Here is a 25,082-nt window from a genome sequence, read left to right on the forward strand (position 1 = left end):
CCGCCTTGGCTATCCTGAATCCAGGCTTCCAGACCAGCTTGAAACACAGAAAAACATTCAGGAAAAGAGAATGGCTTCTGCAGCAGAGACAGAGCCTCTCAGGACTCAATAAACAAACGCAAATGAGACCTGAGGATTTCTGCCTCAACCCTGTATTTGTCAGTTTACCACACAAATGAAAGTAGTGTTCTGGCTGACTTGGCAATGTTCATGAAAGGCCAAGCGTTTCTCCAGTATGCCAACATATACAACAGAAGCAAATACAAAAATAGAAATATAAATAAGCAATCACGAAGATAAAATTCATAAATTTCAGCAACTGACGTCAATGATGGAAATAGCTGCTGGTGAGAAAGATTAGAGGCAACCACATCTCCAATGAGTGCAAACTGCAAACACAGCAGAAAAGAGAATCTGCAGTAAGGAGTAAGAAATAGAACATTTCTGCCCCCTGGGGAGGCAAACAGCTGGTGACGCAGGAGGGCACCGAGGGAAGGCTACGTGAAGACAGAGGGAGAAAGGGACCTCAGAAGGAATCAACATTGCTGACACCTTCATCTTGAACTTCTAGCTTCCAGAATGAGGAGGAAATACATCTGTGTTGTTTAAGCCAGTCTGTGGTACTCTGTTATGGCAATCTAGCAAACTAACAGTTAATATGGTATGGTTACAGGTAAAGATTTTTTCTTCTTCCAATTTCTTCTTAAAATATTTTAAGAGTTGACTTAATAATAATGATTCTGGCAACATGTATACCCTCCGCTGACCCTCATTCTCTCCTCTCAATCTACAGATGGCTGTTCTTAACACAATCGCACAAAGGAAAGGGAAAGAGGATGGGAAATTCTCAGCTTCCTGATGCTGAAAAAACGCCACCACTATGATTTTTACTCCACGGCACACCACTCTAAAGTACCACTCTAACGTACACACTGAATAACCATGAACTCCAGAAAGCCCACTACCCTAAGCACCAAGCCACATATTCTTCCAACTACAGATTAGAATTAACTCATCTTATGGAGCACATATGGCCACCAAGAAGGGTTCAGCCTGTCCCTAATGCCACAGTGCCATTTAAACATCAGATCAGGCTGGGTGCAGCAGCTCACGCCTATAATCCCAGCACTTTGGGCGGCCAAGGCAAGAGAATCACTTGAGCCCAGAAATTTGAGACCAGCCTGGGCAAAATGGTGAGACTCCGTCTCTATTTTCTTTCAAAAATCAGATCAATAGTTAGCTACGACACCTCAGGATTCTGGCATTCTAACTGAAGAAAACAAAGAGGACATTTTAGGACATGGAAAAAGGGCTCTGATCAAAGCCTCCTGAGGGTGGGGAGAGGAACAGAAGCTCTGCCCATGACTCTTGGTATCCCAGGATCGAGGGTCCACTGGTTTAACACAGGCCTACAGAGGAGAGACAGAAAACAGGCCACTGAACTTCCCTGACGAAAAGGAAGATTAGCCAGGCAGAGCCAGGAGGAAGCTTGGTAGGGGTGGCTCAGCAACATTCTGAAGACAGGTGAGAACCAGGAAGGCAGAACGAGACTAGCGGGCAGATAGAAATCAGGAAGGAGGAGTCTGGAAGCCAACTGTATATGGAGATCCCAATGTTGAAAAGCCTCACTTTCTTAATTATGTCTATTTTTTTCTTCTTATCTTTCTCCCAGAGGGAGAGGGGCTGAGCACTGGGTAGGACTTGGTTCAACGGGCTTCACAGAGAGAGTGTCCTCTGAGGTGGGTTCCAATCCTGGGGGTGGGACCCCAGTCTAAAGCATAGCCTAGCAGGAAAAGCTCAAACTCAGACATGGATCAGAACAGATGCTCAAGGGTCCTGGTTTTGGCTATGGGAACATGGCAGGAGTCTAGTTTGAAATATGAGAGTAGATGGGATCTTGGCCAGGTTGGAGTAGCTCATGCCTATAATCCCAGCACTTTGGGAGGCGAAGGCAGGAGGATCCCTTAAGCCCTGGAGTTTGAGACCAGCTTGGGCAAGATGGTGAGACCCCCATGTCTATTTAAAAAAAAAAAAAGGGCCGGGCTCGGTGGCTCAAGCCTGTAATCCCAGCACTTTGGGAGGCCGAGACGGGCGGATCACAAGGTCAGGAGATCGAGACCATCCTGGCTAACATGGTGAAACCCCGTCTCTACTAAAAAAATACAAAAAAATAGCCGGGCGAGGTGGTGGACGCCGGTAGTCCCAGCTACTCGGTAGGCTGAGGCAGGAGAATGGCGTGAACCCGGGAGGTGGAGCTTGCAGTGAGCTGAGATCCGGCCACTGCACTCCAGCTTGGGTGACAGAGCGAGACTCCGTTTCAAAAAAAAAAAAAAATTAGATGGGATTTCATTGGTTTATTAAAGGAAAGAGGAAAAAAAAGAGTAGATGGCAGACTTGTAGCAAGGTTGACTTGCTGCTTTTCACTTGAGCAACCAAATTAACACTGCTTCTGATTTAACTGGTCTAGTCGAAAGTAATTTTTTGTTTTGTTTTGTTTTTTTGAGACGGAGTCTCCCTTTGTCACCCAAGCCAGAATGCAGTGGTGAGATCTCGGCTCACTGCAACCTCCACCTCCTGGGTTCAAGCAATTCCCTGGCCTCAGCCTCCCAAGTAGTTGGGATTACAGATGCCCGCCACCACGCCCGGCTAACTTTTGTATTTTTAGTAGAGAAGGGGGTTTCATCATGTTGGCCAGGCTGGTCTCGAACTCCTGACCTCAAGCGATCAGACTGCCTCAGCCTCCCAAAGTGCTGGGATTATGGGCGTGAGTCACTGCGTCCAGCCTAAGGTAATTTTTTTTAAGTAAAGTCCACAGAGCAGTAATAGGCTTGGTTTCACAGACTGGGATTAGAGTAAGTGACTAGAGTAAGTAAACACAACTGTGGCATGTAGAGAGACAAAGGTAGGGAAGGTTATGTCATTAATGTACCTCAAGTGTCACTAAAACCATGTCAGGGCTGCCTGAGTTACCAATGTCTGAGCTGAGATGCAAGGTCTGGTTCTGCAAACTTAGTCAACCCCATCTAGATCAAGCCCCACACAGTCCTCCAATCTCTCAGGAAGAAAGAAAAGAAAAGAAAATAGAAGAAAAGAGAAGGGAAAGAGGGAAGAGAGAAGGGAGGGGATTGGGTTTTAAACACACATCTCCTGCCGTTAAGTATCCATCTTTATTATTTCAGGTGCGTCCTCTAAAATTCCTTTACTCTTAAGAACAAGAAACTTTTCCTTGGGAATGCTAAAGGCTTTTTGTGAATTGCTTTAAAATAGAGGAATGTAGTAAGACACATATCATAGGACTATATATTAACAATGATCTCTAGCATAATCAAGTTGCAAGATCTTAGATGAGGATAAGAGGAATTCACATATACTTAATGGGTTCAGCCACTGACAGAAGCCTCCTCTATGAAATAAGTTGCTTTAGGGGGCCCCCAGACTGCCCACATGTATACAGCTGTACTCATGGCTACATTTTTCACAGTGAATGGATATCAGCAATGGGAAAAGACCTCAAGTGTCACTAAAAGCACGTCAGGGCTGCCTGTAGAAACCCATGCACAGGCTTCCTTCTGTTCTCTCCCTCCTCTGAGGATATACATCAAGCTTGCTCCTTGCTACAGCAGCAAAAACATTCAATACATGCATGCAAAGTTTGTGCCCAGGAAAGTCCATTAGAGAATCAGCATCCTAAGTTTTTAATTTAGGCACCACCAGCCTAGCAATCAGATTCCCAGAAGGAAATCAGGTACAACAAAAAAGTGATTGGTAAATGTTGCCAATGAGACTGAAGTACTTCTTAAAGTAAGAGGCATTAGGGAGCTGCCAACCTGTGGCTATGACTGTGTTCCTTGCAAAATAAAATTTTTTTTTTTTTTGAGATGGAGTTTCGCTCTTGTCGCCCAGGCTGGAGTGCAATGGCGCAATCTTGGCTCACTGCAACCTCCGCCTCTCAGGTTCAAGTGATTCTCCTGCCTCAGTCTCCCAAGTAGCTGGGATTACAGGCACGCACCACCATGCCCAGCTAATTTTGTATTTTTAGTAGAGACAGGGTTTCACCATGTTGGCCAGGCTGGTCGCGAACTCCAACCTCAAGTGATTCGCTTGTCTCAGCCTCCCAAAGTGCTGGGATTACAGGCATGAGCCACCACGCCCGACCATAAAATATAATCTTGACAACTGAAGCAGTTATTACTACAAAGCTAAGAATGTTGCAATTACAGAATGTTCTCAAGACTGGTGAACATGGCTGAAGAAGGCAAATTGAGCTCAAGGTGCCCTTTTCTGAGTTACTGATGGAAAGGGTGCTACCACTGCTGGAGCTGCAGGACCAGCTTCTCAAAGATCATCCAATTTCCTGCATTCTCTTCTCTCTTCTCCCAGAATCCAGCAATCAGACATAAGATATACTTGTTGGCTCTCCTGCTAAGAAGCGAATGTGCTGACTAGCTAGCATGAGTTTGATTTAATAAAACAGCACTATGCTGCATTAGTCAGACTACCTAATAACAGTGATCATACATTAGATACCCACAGGCCTTTCTGTTCATCTTCACAATGTTTCCACTAAGTACTATCTTGTATTGACAGAAGATAGCAAAGTATCAGAGAAGGGAACTGACCTGTCTAGAGTCACACTAGTGCAAGAAACTGATACAGGATTTAAATTCAGAGGTCCTATTTTCCAAACTCATGTCCTTTCCATTGCATTGCACTCCCTCTTTAGCTAGAAGTCAGGTTAGCACCAATTTGCCAGGACCTCCTCACCCTGAAGGTGCGTGATAAAATCAAATATGAGGCCGGGCGCGGTGGCTCACGCCTGTAATCCCTGCACTTTGGGAGGCCGAGGCGGGCGGATCACGAGGTCAGGAGATCGAGACCATCCTGGCTAACACGGCGAAACCCCGTCTCTACTAAAATACAAAAAATTAGCCGGGCGCGGTGGCGGGCACCTGTAGTCCCAGCTACTTGGGAGGCTGAGGCAGGAGAATGGCGCGAACCCAGGAGGCGGAGCTTGCAGTGAGCCGAGATCGCGCCACTGCACTCCAGCCTGGGCGACAGAGTGAAGACTCCACCTCAAAAAAATAAATAAATAAAAAATAAAAAATAAAATCAAATATGAGAACCGACAAGGCCAAGGACCAGGTCACTCTGCCAAAAGTGCCTAAAATAGCCTTTCAGCTTCACCCATCAGCAGAGAGCCACAAAACCACTCCCAACTGCAGCAGGCTTCTTTTACTGTCTTCTTATCTTGTCGGAAAACATCCTCTTTCCATTTGCCAAAAAGTTGAGTGGGAAAATAATTCCATCCTTTCGGGGCTAAACATTGTGCTGAGTCTCATCACACACTGGTGGGCAAACAAAGTTGACATTTACTGCTCACCCACTCTGTGCTCAGCCCCGTGAAGACGCTTTATGCTAGAACTCATTTAATTCTCAAGAACCTCCAACCTCATCTCACAAGTAACGATACAGAAGCTCTAAAAGTTGAAGTAATTTACCCAAGAAGACACGGTAAGTGCCAGTGCAGGAAACAAATTTAGGTCTAACTCTAAAACCTGTCTCCTTCCAGATCTCAAGGCACACCACTGAGTTGCCTTTCACCTTTCTCCCAAGATGAGGATTGCTCCGGCACGACTTCACCATTCTCTTCTGAAGCAATCCCGAGTTCACTTCTCTGCCCACTGACAGTTCACTCTCCCTTTCCTGCCACTGTCCCTTCTGCAAACGCACAATCTTTTACCCAATCTAACGCCCCCAGCCTCGTAGAATAACACTGCGCAGTTGGTTTACAGTGAGAAAGCACTTTCAACACAGTGTTTCGTCTTCTAGCCACCGCAGTCCGGTGAAGCCGGCAAAGCAGATAAAAGCATCCCCATTTTAAGAGAAAGGCATTTTCCCAAGGTCGCCGAATAAAAAGCAGCTGAAATCGGAAGCAAAGCCCCAGGTCTTGACCCCTGGTCATCGGCTCATCCCACTGCTCCTCACTGACGCCCGCGATCCAGTCTCCACCCCCGCGATGTCACAAGATGCTCCCTGGGCCAGCAGCTCACGTCCCCCCTACCCCAATCCCACGACCTCCCACCTGCAGCGGCCCTGCAGGCCCCACCGACCCCTCCCCCACGGTCCCTCTCTCTTCACCAGCTCCTCCCTCTGGGGCCTCCTTCCTCAGCTAGATCCCTCCGCTCAGACGCCCCCTCCCGCACAGGCTGCCTGCGAGCCCAGCCTCGGCCTCCCACCGACCTTCGTCCCGCCTCCACGCTTCGCCACCCCAGCCCCTCCTCCTGTCAGCCCGCGGCAGAGCCCGCCGACATTACCTTCTCCAAGGATGCTGGTCTCTGCACCGCCAGGGAGCGGGCCAGTGACAGGACCGTGTTGAAATAGAAACCCCGCGAGGCGCAGGAACCGGAGCCGCCGCCGCCGCCGCCGCCGCCGCCGCCTCCCCGGGCCGGGGCCGCCGCCATCACCTCACGCGCCGCGGCGGTGCCCGCCGGCTCCCCGCTCCCGGCCAGCGAGCGCCCGACCTCAGGGCGCAGGCGTAGGCGCATCCGGCTTTCCCGCCACGTGACCTCTCAGTTGCCGACAGTAGATAGGGCGTGACTGCGGGGCGGGCCCACCGCTGCAGGGGAGAGAGGGGATGGACAGTAGGCTGCGGTTGCGCGCGCCGGGCGTGGGCCCCCCCCAGCCGACCTGCGCGATGGTCGGCTCCGAGGGCGGGGCCACGTGCGCGCGACGCGCGGAAGGAGTTAGCGCGACGATCGCGGGGTCGGCGGGCGGGGCGAGGCCCTGGACGGCGGCGGTGGCTGTTCTCCTCAGTCTCTTTCTCAGACCGAGAGCCACTCCGGCACCATGTCAGCTTACCCTAAAAGCTACAATCCCTTCGACGACGACGGGGAGGACGAAGGCGCCCGGCCGGCCCCTTGGAGGGACGCCCGGGACCTCCCCGACGAGCCCGACGCGCCAGCGGACAGGCAGCAGTACTTGCGGCAGGAGGTGCTCCGCAGGGCTGAGGCCACGGCCGCCAGCACCAGCAGGTCCCTGGCCCTCATGTACGAGTCCGAGAAGGTTGGGGTCGCCTCTTCCGAGGTGAGCCTGGGGCAGGGCTGGTGTGGACCCGCCGGTGTCTGCGTTATCAAACGGAGACGAGAAATGTTTTGCTCACAATCTTGAGAATTCTCAAGTTGCCTAGCATAGATTCTTGCACCTTAGTGACTCAGTGGTGGTAACAGTCTGTTAACTATGTGAAAGTGTGTGCATCTGGGGTACTTGAAGACAGCAGTTTACCCCAGAAATCTTCCTTAGCTGTTAGTCTACTTAGTTGATTTTTTTTCTTACGCCTAGCTCACGGGGAAACGCCAGATTATTTTCTGTGCAGGTGAGTAAAAATTCTGAACAGCAGGTCCTGGGTTAGGAAAATGGAGAGTCTGTTTTTTCGACATTATTTCCTGTGTAAAAGTCTGGCACGGGGTTTCGGCCATTCTTTCCGGAGTGAGCCAGAAAGAGAGGACTATGTGCCTGCGAGTGTCAGGTGGTACCCTGAAGCGTCAGGGCAAGTGGTCCACGAGTTCTTTCCGCGTCATCAACCACATCTCCACCTAACCAACAGAGATATTGAAGGCCTGTCCGCCTAGACAGCTGCCGAGTTGACCAAAGTCTGAGTTTGGTTGAGTCCAGGGCCTTACCTTTACTTCCCAAATCCTAGACACACAGTGTGTGGGTTGAGTCTATTGCTCCAACTCACCTTCATCACGTCTTCCCATCTTTAGATTTCACAGAGTAATACCTTTAATAACAATTATTGTGGCCAAGCGCGGTGACTCACGCCTGTAATTTACCCAGCACTTTGGGAGACCGAGGCAGTCGGATCACTTGGGCTCAGGAGTTCGAGACCCGCCTGGGCAACATGGTGAAACCCTGTCTTCACTAAAATTTAAAAAAAAAAAAAAAAAAAAAAAAAAATTTAGCTGGGTGTGGCAGCGCACCTGTAGTCGCAGCTACTCAGAAGGCTGAGGTAGGAGAATCGCTTGTAGGCGGAGGTTGCCATGAGCTGAGATGTGCTGCTGCACTCCAGCCTAGGCAACAGACCGAGATCCTGGAGGGTCGTTGTTTTTTTTTTTTTTGAGATGGAATCTCGCTCTGTCGCCCAAGCTGGAGTGCAGTGGCACGATCTCGGTTCACTGCAACTTCTGCCTCCCGGGTTCAAACGATTCTCCTGCATCAGTCTCCCGAGTAGCTGGGACTACAGGCACGCGCCGCCACACCCGGCTAATTTTTTTTGTATTTTTAGTGGAGGCGGGGTTTTGCCGTATTGGCCAGACTGGTCTCGAATTCCTGACCTCAGGCGGTCCGCCCGCCTTGGCCTCACAAAGTGCTGGAATTACAGGCATGAGCAACGGTGTCTGGTAGAGAATTGTTCTTTATTGTACACCACATTCTCTCTTCAGCCTACTAATGAAACAGTTTTGTCTGGACAGAGTAAAAAAAAAGGTTTAAAAAAATACAATAAGCTGAGTGCGGTTGCACTTCTGCGGTCCCAACAATGTGTGAGGCCGAGGTAGGTAGATCACTTGAGCGCAGGAGTTCAAGACCAGCAGGCGAAACTCCATCTCTACAAAATTTTAAAAATTAGCCATGCATGGCGGCATGCGCATGTGAGTGCAGCTACTCAGGAGGCTGAGGCAGGAGGATTGCTTGAGCCCAGTATGTCAAGGCTGCAGTGAGCCATGTTCATACCACTGCACTCCAGCTTGGGCGACAGAGCCACACTCTGTCATTTCCCCTTGCTATTTTCTTGGGTTACTTTCCTTCCCCACCTCTCTCTGTTCATGTTATCTCTCATTGATCCACCTCCCTGTGTTTTTGTTTTTGTTTTTATTTTGAGACAGATTCTCGCTCTGTCACCAGACTGGCGTGCAGTGGCACCAACTTGGCTCACTACAGCCTCCACCTCCTGGGTTCAAGTGATTCTCCTGCCTCAGCCTCTTGAGTAGCTGGGACTATAGGCGTGCGCTATCACGCCCGGCTAATTTTGGTTTTAATAGAGATGGAGTTTCACCATGTTGGCCAGAATGGTCTCAATCTCTTGACCTTGTGATACACACACCTTGGCGTCCCAAAGTCCTGGGATTATAGGCGTGAGCCACTGTGCCTGGCCCACCTCCCTGTGTTTAACTGTTGGTTTTTTGTTTTTGTTTTTTTGTTTTGTTTTGTTTGAGATGAAGTCTCACTCTGTCACCCAGGCTGGAGTGCAATGGCGTGATCTCGGCTTGCTGCAACCTCCACCTCCCCAGTTCAAGTGATTCTCCTGCCTCAGCCTCCTGAGTAGCTGGGATTACAGGCATCTGCTACCACACCTGGCTAATTTTTGTTTTTGTTTTTGTTTTTGAGACAGAGTCTTGCTCTGTCTCCCAGGCCAGAGTGCAGTGGCATGATCTCAGCTCACTGCTACCTCCGCCTCCCAGGTCAAGCGATTCTCCTGCCTCAGCCTTCCGAGTAGCTGGGATTACAAGCACCCGCCGCCATGCCCAGCTAATTTTTCTATTTTTATTAGAGATGGGGTTTTGCCATCTCTAATAAAACATCTCTCATGTTGGCCAGGCTGGTCTCAAACTCCTGACCTTAGGTAATCTGCCCGCCTCAGCCTCCCAAAGTGCTGGGATTTGGGATTTGAGCACCGTGCCTGGTCCTAACCTTGTTGAGGAGGTTTTGCTTGTAGTTCTTCATCTCATACCTACTGGATTCCTATGTTCCATTCTAAATAGCAAGTCTCCACTTAGATTTGGGAGGATTGCCTGAGATTTTAGAGCCCTGGTGAATGGGTCACATGATTGAGGATCTCAAGCCCAAGGAAGTCAACTAACAACTATTTGAGGAGACATCTTTGTAAATTGAGAACAAATAAAGTAGGAAATCAGAATGATTCAAAGTAGGGCATTGTGGCAGAAGATAAACTTGAATCTAGCTTTTAAGGCTGAGGTTTACACAAGAGGAGTGAGAATAAGGGATGTTCTTAGGGAAGACAGGAGAATGTGCAAACACACTGGCCCAGCAACAGAGCTCCTGGGCCCAGAGAAGGGATGCGATAGACTGGGTGTGTTAGAGGACAGGGGATGGAGGAGGTAGCTTAGGAGCCCTTCAAGGTCATAGGGAAAGTTCTGGTCTCATAACACAGGAGAGGCAAAAATATAGGTGTGAGTTTGATATAGATTATGATGACATGCCCCATGCTGCCCCCAAAGGTCTTTCTATGCAGTGGGGACTATGAGAGCAGAGGCAGAGTGGCACTTCAGGCATATCAGGCTTGGCCAGGCCATTCATTGCTGTGAGAGGTACAGCGTGGTCATGACTGGGCAGGTGACAGGTGCTCTTGTCAGTGAGACAACATGTTGGAATTTTCCAGGATTGGATCAGTTCTCAATTATGAGAAGTCCTGGGAGTCCGGAATGACCTACATCCACACCCCACCCAGTGTTCTCCAAGCTGTCTATGTTTTTGTCTTTTGTTTTGGGGAAGGTTTTTTGAGATGGGGTCTCACTCTGTCAACCAGGCTAGAGTGCTGTGGTGCATTCTTGGCTCACTGCAGCCTCTGCCTCCAGGTTCAAGTGATCCTCCTGCCTCAGCCTCCCAAGTAGCTGGGACCACAGGTGCACGCCACCACATTCAACTGATTTTTGGTATTTTTGGTGGAGAGGGGGTTTTGCCATGTTGCCCAGGCTAGTCTCAAATTCCTGAGCTCAAATGATCTGTACAACTCAGTCTCCCAGTGCTGGATTACCGGCCTCCAAGCTGTCTGGCCTCCAAGCTGTCTTTGAATCACTCTAATGACTCTTTCATTCCCTTTGGGGTTGGGATGGGGACAGGGGAGTATGAGCTCTTTCAGCCCTCAGTGCACAGCGTGGCTTCCAGCACATTCCAGTGTACCCTGCTAACCACCCAACTTAGACGGGTGCCTCCTGGTTACCCAGCACTGTGAAACATGTCAACGCATGACAGATTTATGTCAAAGATGAGGACTTTACAAATAGGTTGGGAAGATCATAATTCAGTCCCAGCTTGGCAGGAAAATGGCTTAATTAAGTCACCTCTAGCAAAGAGAACTGCCCTTCTCCTACTGTGAAACCTGACAAGGTCTGTTTCTCACAAAGGCTCAGGTCACAGGCTATGACTACAGAGGAACGGAGAAGTAGTGGGAGCAGGGCAGGTTTCCCCAGGCCGACCTCATAGGTGCTTTATAGAACTACAGGGAGGCTTGTAAGCCTTTCATCTCTTTCCCTGTTTGGTAAGCATGATTTCTTTTCTTTCCTAAGGTGTGATTTTTATGAAGAGATATTCCAATCACATGGTTAAAAATTCAAAACATACAAAAGGGTGTAGTCTTCTCCCACTTCCCTCCCTATCCTCCCTCTGCCCCTAAAGCAACCAGTCACTTTCCCTCTTTCAGTGTTTTGGGGAGATAATGCTGTGGATAAAGATGGGGTTTTTTGTTTTTTTTTTTAAGTGACGTATTCTATACATTCTGGTCTGCATGTGCTTAATAGAATGGAGGTTGTTCCACACTAATATGTAATGAGCTGGGCTTTCTTTATGGCTATGTTGTATTCCATTGAACAAATGATTTCTATTTATGCAGCCAGTCCCCTAATGAGCATTGAGTTGTTTACATCTTTTGGTGAGTCTATTTGCATCCTACTTGGACATGGTTTTTTTTTTTTTTTTTTTTTTTTTTTTTTTTTTTTTTTTTTTTGAGACGGAGTCTTGCTCTGTCGCCAAGGCTGGAGTGCAGTGGCCGGATCTCAGCTCACTGCAAGCTCCGCCTCCCGGGTTCACGCCATTCTCCTGCCTCAGCCTCCCGAGTAGCTGGGACGACAGGTGCCCGCCACCTCACCTGGCTAGTTTTTTTTGTATTTTTTAGTAGAGACGGGGAACATGGTTTTTGTACACCCTTTCACCACTCCCAACGGAGGAGACCCACCTGCCCAGAACACTCCACTTCCCCTCTTGTAGCTGAACTTACTCCACTGAGGTTTTCTGGGGCCCGAGATCTTGGTTCAGGGCAATACAGCAACAAACATTAGACCAGGGTTGGAATGGCTGTAACAGTAACATCAATGGAAAGGGACAGAGTTTGAGAGTTCAAACATGATGCACTCAGCAGCCACCGCCAGCACATCCTCCACACCGTCTCATGCAGGGGCCCACCCATCTCTGTGTCTTTCCAGCACACAACAGTCACCCACACTGGGCATTCAGTTCAGAGGTGGGAGAGAGGAGGACACCCCTCCTACCCCAGGAGCAGAGGCCCTCAAGGTGTCCCGGGAACTTAGAGTAGATACATTGTCAAAAAGCGGTATCCTCATCCTCAGCAATGCTGGTCTTGGAGCAGCCCACTCCAAATTAAGGGCTGTGCAGACCAGAGTCAGCCCACTGAGGCAGCGTGTGGTGATGCTGATGTAGTCAGAGTTCTTAGCAAAAGCTGATGGATGGGGACCGGCAGCTGCTAAATAAAGTAATTCCTCAAATTTGTAAATGTCAGCTGTGGAAGAGTAGCAGTCTCTTTCTTGCTCAACTTTCTACCCCCACACTTCTCAGCACAATGTCCTTAAGTGTCATTGGCGCTCCCGAAATTGTTGCCAAATGAATAAGTGACCTGGGGAAGGAAAGGAAGGAGGGAGGGAACAGAAGATTGCCTGAAAAAGGAGGAGAAAGTGGGGTGGAAAGAATGCATTGAGCTGTGTGCCTTGGTTGCAGTGCCTGTCCCATGACCAGAAAATGCATCCCAACGCATGGCAGGCTGTGTCTAGCAGGTGGGAGGGAGTCTGGTAGAGAAATGGCATTGGACCACATATTCACCACTAGGTCTGTTCAGGATTTATTCTTTTTTTTTTTTTTTTTTTTTTTGAGATGGAGTCTCGCTCTGTCACCTAGGCTGGAGTGCGGTGGCCGGATCTCTGCTCACTGCAAGCTCCGCCTCCCGGGTTTACGCCATTCTCCTGGCTCAGCCTCCCGAGTAGCTGGGACTACAGGCACTCGCCACCTCTCCCGGCTAGTTTTTTGTACTTTTTAGTAGAGACGGGGTTTCACCGTGTTAACCAGGATGGTCTCGATCTCCTGACCTCGTGATCCGCCCGTCTCGGCCTCCCAAAGTGCTGGGATTACAGGCTTGAGCCACCGCGCCCAGCCGAGGATTTATTCTTAATTAATTTTTAGTAAACTATCTATGATTGAATTTGACCATTGATGGCCGGGTATAGTGGCTCACACCTGTAATCCTAGCACTTGGGGAGGCTGAGGCAGGTGGATCCCTTGAACCCAGGAGTTCAAGATCAGCCTGGGGAACGTAGTAAAACCCTGGCTTTACAAAAAATACAAAAATTAGCTGGGCGTGGTGGCGCACGTCTGTAGTTCCAGCTGCTCAAGAGGCTGAGGTAAGAGGATCTCTTGAACTGGGGAGGTCAAGGCTGCAGTGAGCTGAGATCAAACCACCGTATTCCAGCCTGGGTAACAAAGTGAGACCCTGTCTCAAAGAAAAAAAAAGAATTAGACCATTGATCCTAGGCCAACTTGCTGGCTTGTTGGCTGTAACAGGATGCCTTGTGAGGATGGGCTGGTGGTTCGAGCGTCTGGCTGCTCTTTCCTGGGCATATCCACTCACAGCTGCCACATTGTCCCAAGGAACCTTGCTTTGCTGACCAGGAAACATGCTGTGACAAGCTGAGCGGCCATCTGCTATACAACTTTCTGCCTCCGAGGTGTTCTCAGAGTGGGAAGTGTTGTAGGGAGGTGTTTGGGGGTTCCCAAGACCACCCTCAACTTCCGTGATTCACTGGAAGGCTGCCCAGAACTGTTATGGTGATTTCTTACAATGAAAGAATACAGATTAAAACCATCAAATGAAAAAAGTGCATAGGGCAGCGTCCAGGGGAAACCAGGCACAAGCTTCCAGTTGTCCTGTCACCATGGAGTCATGGGGACAACACTTCTCTAAGCAGTATGTGACAACACACACAGAGTATTGTCAACCAAGGACCCTCACTTAAACCTGGGTGTCCAGAGGTTTTTGGGGGTCTGTCACATAGGCATGGCTGAGTATAGTCTCCAACCCCACCAGAAGTCAAGCTGATAACGTGTAGCCCAAGACCACCATCCTATATTACATTGTTAGCATAGTCTGTCTGACCTGGCCTAAGCTTAGGCTCACTTAAACACTCTTATCAGGCAGGATATTCCAAAAACAAGAAACCAGGCTAGGGCCAGACTTCTCTTTGGAATGTGGAGTGTATGGACAACCTAGAGCTGCTGAGCTAGCCTTTTACTCAGCCCCAGGTCAGCCTGCACACAGGTGGTGAGGGGCACCAGCACTACCGCCTTTGCCCTTGGTGGTCTTTCCTCACCCTAAGACCCAATTTGTCTCTGAATCCACCCCACACTGTGGCTGCCACAGTCAGAGCCCCAGGTTTGAGCATGCGCCATGGGTGCTTACATATTCCTGCCAGGGCTTGTGCCTGTGCACACTCCCTTGGGAAAGGAGAGACGGGGCCGGGCGCGGTGGCTCAAGCCTGTAATCCCAGCACTTTGGGAGGCCGAGGCGGGTGGATCACGAGGTCAGGAGATCGAGACCATCCTGGCTAACATGGTGAAACCCCGTCTCTACTAAAAAAATACAAAAAACTAGCCGGGCGTGGTGGCGGGCGCCTGTAGTCCCAGCTACTCGGAGGCTGAGGCGGGAGAATGGCGAACCCGGGAGGTGGAGCTTGCAGTGAGCCGAGATCGGGCCACTGCACTCTAGCCTGGGCCACACAGCGAGACTCCGTCTCAAAAAAAAAGGAGAGACGGAACAAAGATAAATTTCAGATTTCTAGATTCAGCTCGCTGACTCCAGATTGGCCTCCATCTACTTAGGATGAACCTTACTTATCAGAACCTGAGTTTCCGAGCTCAGTGTGAGAAACACAGTGTTGATGCCCTTCCTTAGGAACCTGGGGAGGACTCGGTCACGGAAGCCCACCTGATGTTATAAGATGTGTTGGCTTTGAATTGCAGTTGGGATCTGGTGGTCACTGCTGCCCTTTGAAGGCCTTAGCGACATCCTGTGGGTGTTCCCTGCCGAGTCCTCTGGGTAGCCCCGCTCACTCCCCACACAGTTCCTCCGCCCTTGCACGAGCTGCACCCTCTGCCTGGTGCCCTTGCCTCACCCCAACTCTTTGTTGTGGTTTGTGTGTGTGTGTGTGTGGTTTTTTTTTTTTTTGAGACAGAGTCTCGCTCTGTCGCCCAGGCTGGAGTGCAGTGGCCGGATCTCAGCTCACTGCAACCTCCGCCTCCTGGGTTTACGCCATTCTCCTGCCTCAGCCTCCCGAGTAGCGGGGATTACAGGTGCCTGCCACCTCGCCCGGCTAGTTTTTTGTATTTTTTAGTAGAGACGGGGGTCTCACCATGTTAGCCAGGATGGTCTCGATCTCCTGACCTCATGATCCACCTGTCTCGGCCTCCCAAAGTGCTGGGATTACAGGCTTGAGCCACCGCACCTGGCCTTGTTGTGGTTTGTTTTTAAGAAAACTAAGTCCGAATGGACAGGACCCCCAACTTTCTGACTGCCTAACTTCTCAGTCTCTCCTCCAGCCTCAACAGGGAGCCTCTCTGACCCCCACCTTAAGCTGGACAAAGAGTCCGCAGGGAGAGGTGACTCTGTGTGTGTATGTGTGTGCATGCGTGCAATAGCTTTATTCTCTGCCTACAAGACTGTAAGCTCAGTGAAGCAAGGACTCATCTGCCTGCCTTGGATTCCCAGCATTGCAATGTTGTCAACAAATGAAAAACTGAGATTGAACCTCACTCATCTTGCTCTCTGTCAGACTGTAAACACTATCAGGACAGAGGCTTGGGATTGCTTTGTGGACAAAGAGAGAACTCTTGTTGGGGTTCAAGGGAGTAAGAAGAGCATCACCTGTAATGCTTAGTAGTCACTGAAACAAGGAAGCGCTTTGCATGTGCGTCCTTTACGCTGAGGGCACCTGTGGAGCTCACTTCCCTCGCAGCCACTCAAGTCCCTTCAGGGACCTCATTCTCCCAGAGGAAGGTGGAGAAGATGTGCCGTGGCTCTGTGGAGGGGGGTGTGGACATGCCTCAGGACCCGGAGCGGTTGAGGCCTGTCTTGGTGATGGCTGGGGCATAGGTGCCTGCCCGGCATGTCCTTGCAGACTGTCATTGTTCTCTTTCCTGGTATTTTGGTGTTTGCTCTGCCAAACCCTTCTTCCTCATTGGTTGGAACTAGGTCACAAGCACATTAAGTCTGGTCATTTCCTCTGCCTTCTGGGGGTGGATTTTGGCAGAAGAAATACCTCCTCCTTTGCTGGCCTGGTGACCTCCAGTGAACGCTAGCTTCCAGCAAACAGAAACTTCCAGAAGCCAGAGCAGCACTCACTCGCCTGGTCTTCCAGCCTCACATGCAAGACACGCCACCCTCACAGACTTCTCTGTGCTTCCATCTAAACATCTAAATCAGCCATCTGGTTTCCTTAACAGTAGCACAGACTCTGGGAGTTTGAGAGAATGTGTCGCTTGTGAATAGGAGAAAATAAGTCCATACTGGGGAAGGTAGCTCTCCAAACTGAGATGAGGAAGTCAGGGTGGGAGGGTGTGTGGTCATGGGTTGGCCCTGATGGGAGGAGCTCCCCATAAGGGAAACTGAGGACCCCCTTGCTAATGTGACAACAGAGTGTTGGCCACCCCTTCATTCCCCAGCCCCCAACCTGGCTGCTGTGAGTGTCTTTCAGCTACAGATTATTCTGTCTTCAGCAGCCTGCAAAGCTAGCTGGAACTGGACTGTTAGAAAAACGTGTAGATGCTGGAGAAAATCTCTTTAATCCTAATGTGTAGCTCTGCCTTATTCCAGAAAAGACCACAGTATGGACATGAAGATGATAAACTTGAGGTAATGGAAGAAGCAGAAACACCAGATATGTTAGCAGCTCTTTTTTCTTTTGAAAACTAGCCCTTGCAAGATTTGCTTGACATACTGACTGACACAGTCCAGAAAACATTTTTCTTTTTAGTTAAAAAAGGCTGATGGTTTTTTCAGACATGTCTTGTGAACTGGCGAAAAATGTAAATGTTGAAAGCTGTAAAATTCAGCAGTTCTAAGTTTATTTCCAGCAAGAGTTAAAGTTTAATAGTAAATTCAACCAGTGTTTTAGCTTTTTGCGTATACATTATGTTTTTAAATTTCACCCATTAAACAAGGACTTAGGTTACACATTGATTCCTTAAGGACTTTAAGGAAGCCACAACCATTTATTTATAGTTGCATTTTGCTTTTCTGATTACAGTTGCATTTTACTCTTCAGCGATTAAAGCTTTTTTTTTTTTTTTTTTAACTTTGTTTTTAGGCATCAAGAGAGAATATATCTAAAAAACACTTGCGGCCGGGCGCGGTGACTCACGCCTGTAATCCCAGCACTTTGGGAGGCCGAGGCGGGCAGATCACAAGGTCAGGAGATCGAGACCATCCTAGCCAACACAGTGAAACCCCATGTCTACTAAAAAGAAATACAAAAAATTAGCTGGGCGTGTTGGCGGGCACCTGTAGTCCCAGCTATTCGAGAGGCTGAGGCAGGAGAATGGTGTGAACCCAGGAGGCGGAGCTTTCAGTGAGCCGAGGTTGCGCCACTGCACTCCAACCTAGGCGACAGAGCAACACTCGGTCTCAAAAAAAAAAAAAAAAGTATTTGCATAGTTAGTGTAATTGCTAAGCCACAGGGTGATGCGTGGATAACAGATTCAGAGGAAGGCAGCTGAGGGCAGAGGCTGCCTGAGAGCAGGAAAAAGAAGCTTGAGAGCCTTCTGGCTGGAAAGGCAGCTCAACAGATGGGCCGCAGCCGTAGATCAGTTCTGAAGCAGGGACTGAAGCAAGTTTGTCATAAATAAAGGAAAGTGGTAGTGTTCCTGTTGTGGTGGATGTATATCCACAACCAGAACCTTTAGCTCTGGAGGGACCATCAGGCTGCCACTGTGGCCAGAGAGCATCACTCACGTCTCCACTGGACAGATTTGCAGAGACTCATCTGTGAACAGAGCAAGTCCCTGCCTCCTGGAGCTCATATGCTGTGAAGAAAAGAGAGGCTGGGTGCAGTGGCTCATACCTGTAATCCCAGCACTTTGGGAGGCCGAGGCAGGTGAATCACCTGATGTCAGGAGTTCGAGACCACCGGGCCAACATGGTAAAACCCTGTCTCTACCAAAAATACAAAAAACTAGCTATGCGTGGTGGCAGGCGCCTGGAATCCCAACTACTCTGGAGACTGAGGCAGGAGAATCACCTGAACACAGGAGGCAGAGGTTGCAGTGAGCTAATATCATGCCACTGCACTCCAGCCTGGATGACAGAGCAAGACTCCATCTCAAAATAAAACAGAAAAGGATGTGGAGAAGAGGGTTGGTGGTTGGAAGGAGTTCTCCTTTAGGGAAGATGTCTGGGAAGGCCTCTCTCAGAGAGTGGCCTTTGAGAGGAGACCCTAATTGGATGAGGGATGAGAGGCTGAGCCATATAAGTATCCGGATGGAAAACATTACAGGCAGAGACAGTGGTGTGTGCAAAGGCCCTGGGACAGGGTCACACATGTTAACAGGTTTTAAAGCTGGAATTGCGGATGAACTAGAGTCAGACATTAATAGGACCAGAAGGGACACTGGTCCCTGAAATAGAATTCGAGGATTTGACCATGGCCAGGAGGCTCAGGTGGCCCACTGGGACCTCCTAAAGTGGGAACTTCATAAAGGAAGAATATAAGAACCAAAGTCCAGGGGGCAGTGCCAGGCCCCAGTCTGTGAGGGTTCCCAGAATTGGTGGGCTAGAGAGAATCTGCTTCCAGTTCAGGCCCTGGACTCTGAACCTCACAGGCACATTGCCATCCATCTTACCCGCTGCCCCCAGCATCGAGATGGGGTCTTGCTCTGTTGCCCAGGCTGGAGTGCCGTGGTACAATCTCAGCTCACTGCAACCTCCGCCTCCCAGGTTGAAGTGATTCTCCTGCCTCAGCCTCCCGAGTGGCTGGGATTACAGGCACCCACCACCACAGCTGGCTACTTTTTGTATTTTTAGTAGACAGGGGTTTCACCATGTTGGCCAGGCTGGTCTTGAACTCCTGACCTCGTGATCTGCCCACCTCGGCCTCCCAAAGTGCTGGGATTATGGGCGTGAGCCACTGCGCCAGGCCTCTGCTATCCATCTTAACATGGTGCCGTGAACCAGCCTCTCAGGAAAAGGGTCTCATGAACAAATGAGGAAAGCAAGCAGAGGTAGGGCAGGGAGGGAGAGGCAAAGGAACGTGTTGTTGGAAAGGGTAGTGTGCCCCTCACAGATGATAGTACCCGTCTCCAGATGTGCCCACTGAGAGTTTATGAAGTGGCTGCTCCATGTGGTCCTTGACTGGCCTAGGGGAGAGTCACAGAAAGCTATAATACCACCGCCTCTTGGTTTCCCCAGGAGCTTGTCCGTCAGCGAGGAGTCCTGGAGCGCACAGAGAAGATGGTGGACAAGATGGACCAAGATTTGAAGATCAGCCAGAAACACATCAATAGCATTAAGAGCGTGTTTGGGGGGCTCGTCAATTACTTCAAATCCAAACCAGCAGAGGCCCCACCTGAACAGAATGGCACCCTCGCCTCCCAGCCCAACAGCAGGTGAGTGTGTCTTCTACCATCTGGGTATAAAGGAGCAGAAGTGGGGATTAGTGCAAATGACCAATGCTTTCAGTCCACGTCAGTGTCATGAAGGGATCCAGCAACCCTTTAAGTTACTCATCAGGATATTTGTCCTCAAACATTGTGAAGCCAGAAACTGTTCTTCCGTGTTCCCATGTTCACTTGATTGACATGTAATCTGTCAACTGCTTCTCCGATAGTTGTGACCCCACTACTTTGAAAGAGAGGGTGTTCGCCTCAGCGTAATCAGTACAAATGTGACTCACTTCACATAATTTTTCCTTTAAAAAGTCTTTAGGGCTGGGTGCAGTGGCTCACATCTGTAATCCCGAAACTTTGGGATGCCAAGGTGAGTGGATTGCTTAAGTCCAGAAGTTCAAGACCAGCCCGGGCAACATAGTGGTACCCCAGTCTTTACAAAAATTACCCAAGCATTGTGGTGCACACCTGTAGTCGCAGCTCCTCAGGAGGCTGAGGTAAGAGGATCGCATGAGGCCTGGAGGTCAAGGCTGCAGTGAGCTGTAATGGTGCTGCTGCACTCCAACCTGAGCTACAGAGGGAGGTCCTGTCTCAAAAAAATAAAAATAAAAAAATTTATGTCTAAATTTGTCATATCTAATCCAATTCACCCATTGATTTTCATTTTAAAATTACAAGACTGAGCTCAGTGGCTTATCTGTAAAATCCCATGCTTTCAGAGGCTGAGGTGGGAGGATTGTTTGAGACCAGCCTAGACAGCATAGCAAAGACTCGTCTCTATAAAAACTAAAGAAAAAAAACAATTAGCCAGACATGATGGCACTTGCCTATAATCCTAGCTACAGGGGAGACTGCGGTGGAATTATTGCTTTAGCCCAGGTGTTAAGAGACTAGAGTAAGCTATGATGGTGCCAGTGCACTACAGCCTCAGTGACAGAGTCTCCCTGTCTCTAAAAAAATATAAAAATAAATAATTAAAATTAAAAAAATAAAGATAGAAGTTGCTTTCCTCAGGTTTTGGCTTGAAATATAAAATAACACATGAGATTGGGGGCTGGGCACGGTGGCTCACACCTGTAATCCCAGCACTTTGGGACGCCGAGGCAGGCGGATCTCAAGGTCAGGAAATCGAGACCATCCTGGCTAAGACGGTGAAACGCCATCTCTACTAAAAATACAAAAAATTAGCTAGGCGTGGTGGTGGTCGCCTGTGGTCCCAGCTACTCAGGAGCCTGAGGCAGGAAAATGGCATGAACCCAGGAGGCGGAGCTTGCAGCGAGCTGAGATTGCGCCACTGCACCCCAGCCTGGGTGACAGAGCGAGACTCCATCTCAAAAAAAAAAAAAAAAACTTACATGAGATTTTGGTAGACTTCAGTGTTACATGTTCAAGGATAAAGGAATGGAGTTTCTGCTAAAATAGATTACTACTGTTTGTATTTTAGATAATTGTGTCTGTTTTTATTATTAAAAACAACATGGCCATATTACAGATAATCTATACATACCACAACACAAAAACAGAAAATTTCGTTTTTCCCCTTATTCAGTATTATTATAGTTGTAACCATAGTATTTTTTTGGTTTGATAGCCTTTTTCTTCCATTTAACCCAGAAAAAAATGTTTGATATTATAACTCGGGTTCCATAACCATCTTTCTCTCTCTCTCTCTCTCTCTCTCTCTCTGTGTTTTGTTTTTTTATTTTTTATTTTACTTTTTTTTTTTTTTTGAGACAGAGTTTCGCCCTTCTTGCCCAGGCTGGAGTGCAAAGGCGCAATCTCGGCTCACTGCAACCTCTGCCTCCCAGATTCAAGCGATTCTCCTGCCTCAGCCTCCCAAGTAGCTGGGATTACAGGTCACGCCATGCCTGACTAATTCTTTTTTTTTGAGACGGAGTCTCGCTTTGTCACCCAGGCTGGAGTGCGATGGTGCAATCTCGGCTTACTGCAAGCTCCACCTCCCAGGTTCACGCCATTCTCCTGCCTCAGCCTCCCGAGTAGCTGGGACTACAGGCGCCCACCACCACAGCCGGCTAAGTTTTTTGTATTTTTTAGTAGACACGGGGTTTCACCGTGTTACCCAGGATGGTCTTGATCTCCTGACCTCGTGATCTGCCTGCCTCGGCCTCCCAAAGTGCTGGGATTACAGGCGTGAGCCACCGTGTCCGGCCTAATTTTTGTATTTTTAGTAGAGACGGAGTTTCACCATGTTGGCCAGTCTGGTCTCAAACTCCTGACCTCAGGTGATCCACCTGCCTCAGCCTCCTAAAGTGCTGGGATTACCGGTGTGAGCCACCACGTCCGGCTTTTTTATTTTATTTTATTTTTTTGAGACAGAGTCTCACTCTGTTGCCCAGGCTGGAGTGCAGTGGCACCATCTCAGCTCACTGAAACCTCCATTTCCCAGGTTCAATTCTCTTGCCTCAGCCTCCCAAGTAGCTGGGATTACAGGCATGTGCCACCATGCCCGGCTAATTTTTGTATTTTTAGGAGAGACGGGGTTTCTCCATGTTGGCCAGGCTGGTCTCGAACTCTTGACCTCAGATGATCCGCCCGCCTCAGCCTTCCAGAGTGCTGGGATTATTATCGTGAGCCACCACATCTGGCCTCTCTCTTTGTTTTAATTCTGTAATGTGGAACTTTTCATTTTATTTATTTATTTTTTAAGAGACGAGGTCTTGCTATGTTGGCAAGGTTGGTCTTGAACTCCTGGCCTCAAGCAGTCCTCCCACCTCAAGCCTCTGAAAGTGCTAGGATCACAGGCACGAACCACCACACCTAATTGCAGAGCAATTTTTTTTAACGCATTACTAAGGTACAGTAAAATGCATGCATCTTAAGTGGAGAGCCAGTAACTGTGAACCTGTGTGCACTAGTGTGGCCACCACCCAGATCAAGATGTAGGGTATGGTAGGGAAGAAATTAGATAACTACTTCAAACTCAGAGTGGGGCTGGGGAGAATCCATTGTAGGTAACAAAGCTGGCGGTGATAGCAGAAAGAACAAGCACAGGCAGGTGAAGCCATCAGACTTATGGAGAGGTTCAGGCATGGTGGCTGATGCCTGTAATCCCAGCAGTTTGGGAGACTGAGGCAGGAGGATCACTTGATCCCAGCCTGAGCAACATGACAAAACCCCGTCTTTACAGGAAAACACAAAAATGAAGTTGGGCATGGTGGTTCAGGCCTGTAATCCCAGCACTTTGGGAGGCCGAGGTGGGTGGATCATTTGAGCTCAGGAGCGTGAGACCAGCCCGGCCAACATGGTGAAACCCCGTCTCTCCTAAAAATACAAAAATTAGCCAGGCGTGGCAGTGCGTGCCTGTAGTCCCAGCTACTTGGGAGGCTAAGGCAGGAGAATCCCTTAAGCCTGGGAGGCAGAGGTTGTAGTGAGCAGAGATTGCGCCACTACACCTCAGCCTGAGTAGCAGTGAGACTCTGTCTCAAAAAACACACACACACACACACACACGAAAATTAGCCGGACGTGATGGTACGTGCCTGTGGTCCCAGCTACTGGAGCAGCTGATGTGTACCCGACCTTTTGGCATAGGTAGGAGGATCACCTGAACCCAGGGAGGTTGAGGCTGCAGTGAGCCATGATTATACCAGTGTACTCCAGCCTGGGTGACAGAGTGAGACCCCGTCTCAAAAAAAAAAAAAAAAATACTGCAGGAAGGACCTTGCAGAGTTGGCCCTGGGAACCTGTAGGCCTCAGTGAGTGCCCTGGGGAGGCATTAGCTAAGGTTGTGAGGGTTGGTTGGTTTTTTTGGCTCAGCCATAATCACCATTCTGGGTTCTCCAGCTCAACCCTAATTTTATTTTATTTTATTTTTTTTTATTTTTTTATTTTTTTTTTGAGACGGAGTCTCACGCTGTTGCCCAGGCTGGAGTGCAGTGGCGCGATCTCGGCTCACTGCAAGCTCCGCCTCCCGGGTTCCCGCCATTCTCCTGCCTCAGCCTCCTGAGTAGCTGGGACTACAGGCGCCCGCCACCGCGCCCGGCTAATTTTTTGTATTTTTAGTAGAGACGGGGTTTCACTGTGGTCTCGATCTCCTGACCTTGTGATCCGCCCGCCTCGGCCTCCCAAAGTGCTGGGATTACAGGCTTGAGCCACCGCGCCCGGCCTCAACCCTAATTTTAAACATCTGCCATTTTCCTCCAATTCTAGTTGTTGCTTGTTTTTTGTTGTTGTTGTTTTTTTCCAATATACATCAGAAAGAGGTTTTATATCCTAATCTTTGGCCACATTTAATTGCCATAGGAGAAGGTAGGATGTTCATTTGTTTTGGTCTAAGACATCCTCCGTGTACAAACTCAGGAGCAGAGTGAGCCCTTGGAGGAGTGGGAAACTGGCAGGTTTGTGACTAGCACCCTTTCACAACCTTCCACATCCTACATACCTCTTCACAAAGGCTGCTGCTGGGGCTCTTGGAGGCCCCTACATCCCTGAACGTAGCTATGAAAGCCATGGAAGTCCTGTGGCTCCGGGGGCAGTTTTCTTTTTTTGGAGCATCTTGAAAACTCAAGGGCTTCCCAACAAAGGCTTCCATCAGTGAGGCAGCCATAGCTATTTCAGTGAGGTGGGCTTTGTCTCTTGGGAAGTCCTGTTTGTCCTTGGCTGACAGCTTTCCAAGCCACTTGTTCTCATTTCCACTTAAAGCTCCTGAGTTCCTATCAAGGTCCCCAAAGTCATGTACCCTGCCTGGCCTGCCCCTAGATTAGCCCCAATCAGTTGTAGCATTCTTACCATCTCTTAGTAAATGCAAGAAAGCAAAACTTTCTTTTTTTTTTTTTCTTCTTTTTTTTGAGATGGCGTCTTGCTCAGTCGCCCAGGCTGGAGTGTAGTGGCACGATCTCGGCTCACTGCAAGCTCCGCCTCCCGGGTTCACGCCATTCTCCTGCCTCAGCTTCCCGAGTAGCTGGGACTACAGGCGCCCGCCACTATGCCCGGCTATTTTTTTTTGTATTTTTATTTTTATTTTTTATTTATTTATTTATTTATTTATTTTGAGACGGAGTCTTGCTCTGTCACCCAGGCTGGAGTGCAGCGGCCGGATCTCAGCTCACTGCAAGCTCCGCCTCCCAGATTCACGCCATTCTCCTGCCTCAGCCTCCCGAGTAGCTGGGACTACAGGCGCCCGCCACCTCGCCTGGCTAGTTTTTTGTATTTTTAGTAGAGATGGGGTTTCACCGTGTTAGCCAGGATGGTCTCGATCTCCTGACCTCGTGATTTGCCTGCCTAAGCCTCCCAAAGTGCTGGGATTACAGGTGTGAGCCACCGCGCCCGGCTGCAAGCAACACTTTCACCCACGCTCTGCAGTTCTGTGGGAGCAGAAGCTACAGGAATGCAGTCTGTCTGTTGGAAGATATGGGGGAGGCAGACAGTCCACAGGGATGCAGTGGGGACCC

General features: G+C 49.2%; 2 protein-coding genes across 8 annotated transcripts in view; one reads left to right on the forward strand and one right to left on the reverse strand.

Moving 5' to 3' along the window:
• The window catches only part of PI4KA (phosphatidylinositol 4-kinase alpha), a 146,813-nt gene extending 140,266 nt beyond the window's left edge, over positions 1–6,547 (reverse strand). For 6 of the 7 annotated variants that reach the window (XR_013399527.1, XR_013399528.1, XR_013399529.1 and 3 more), the window contains exon 1: positions 6,315–6,547. Coding sequence is in view for 3 of the 7 variants with exons in the window: in XM_077950618.1 (XP_077806744.1) it covers positions 6,315–6,545 (231 nt within the window). In the remaining 4 variants the exon portion in view is untranslated. Of the gene's footprint in view, positions 1–6,138; positions 6,205–6,314 lie in introns of those variants that run through there. The other variant, XM_077950620.1, reaches the window with a different exon arrangement.
• A 211-nt stretch (positions 6,548–6,758) lies between these two features.
• Positions 6,759–25,082, forward strand: part of SNAP29 (synaptosome associated protein 29) — a 32,755-nt gene continuing 14,431 nt past the window's right edge. The window contains 2 exon segments of the mRNA NM_001261361.2: positions 6,759–7,083; positions 19,475–19,671. Of these exon segments, the coding sequence (NP_001248290.1) occupies positions 6,847–7,083; positions 19,475–19,671 (434 nt within the window). The 5' untranslated portion in view covers positions 6,759–6,846.

Source organism: Macaca mulatta, chromosome 10 (assembly GCF_049350105.2).
Source record: "Macaca mulatta isolate MMU2019108-1 chromosome 10, T2T-MMU8v2.0, whole genome shotgun sequence".
Classification (NCBI taxonomy): domain Eukaryota; kingdom Metazoa; phylum Chordata; class Mammalia; order Primates; family Cercopithecidae; genus Macaca; species Macaca mulatta.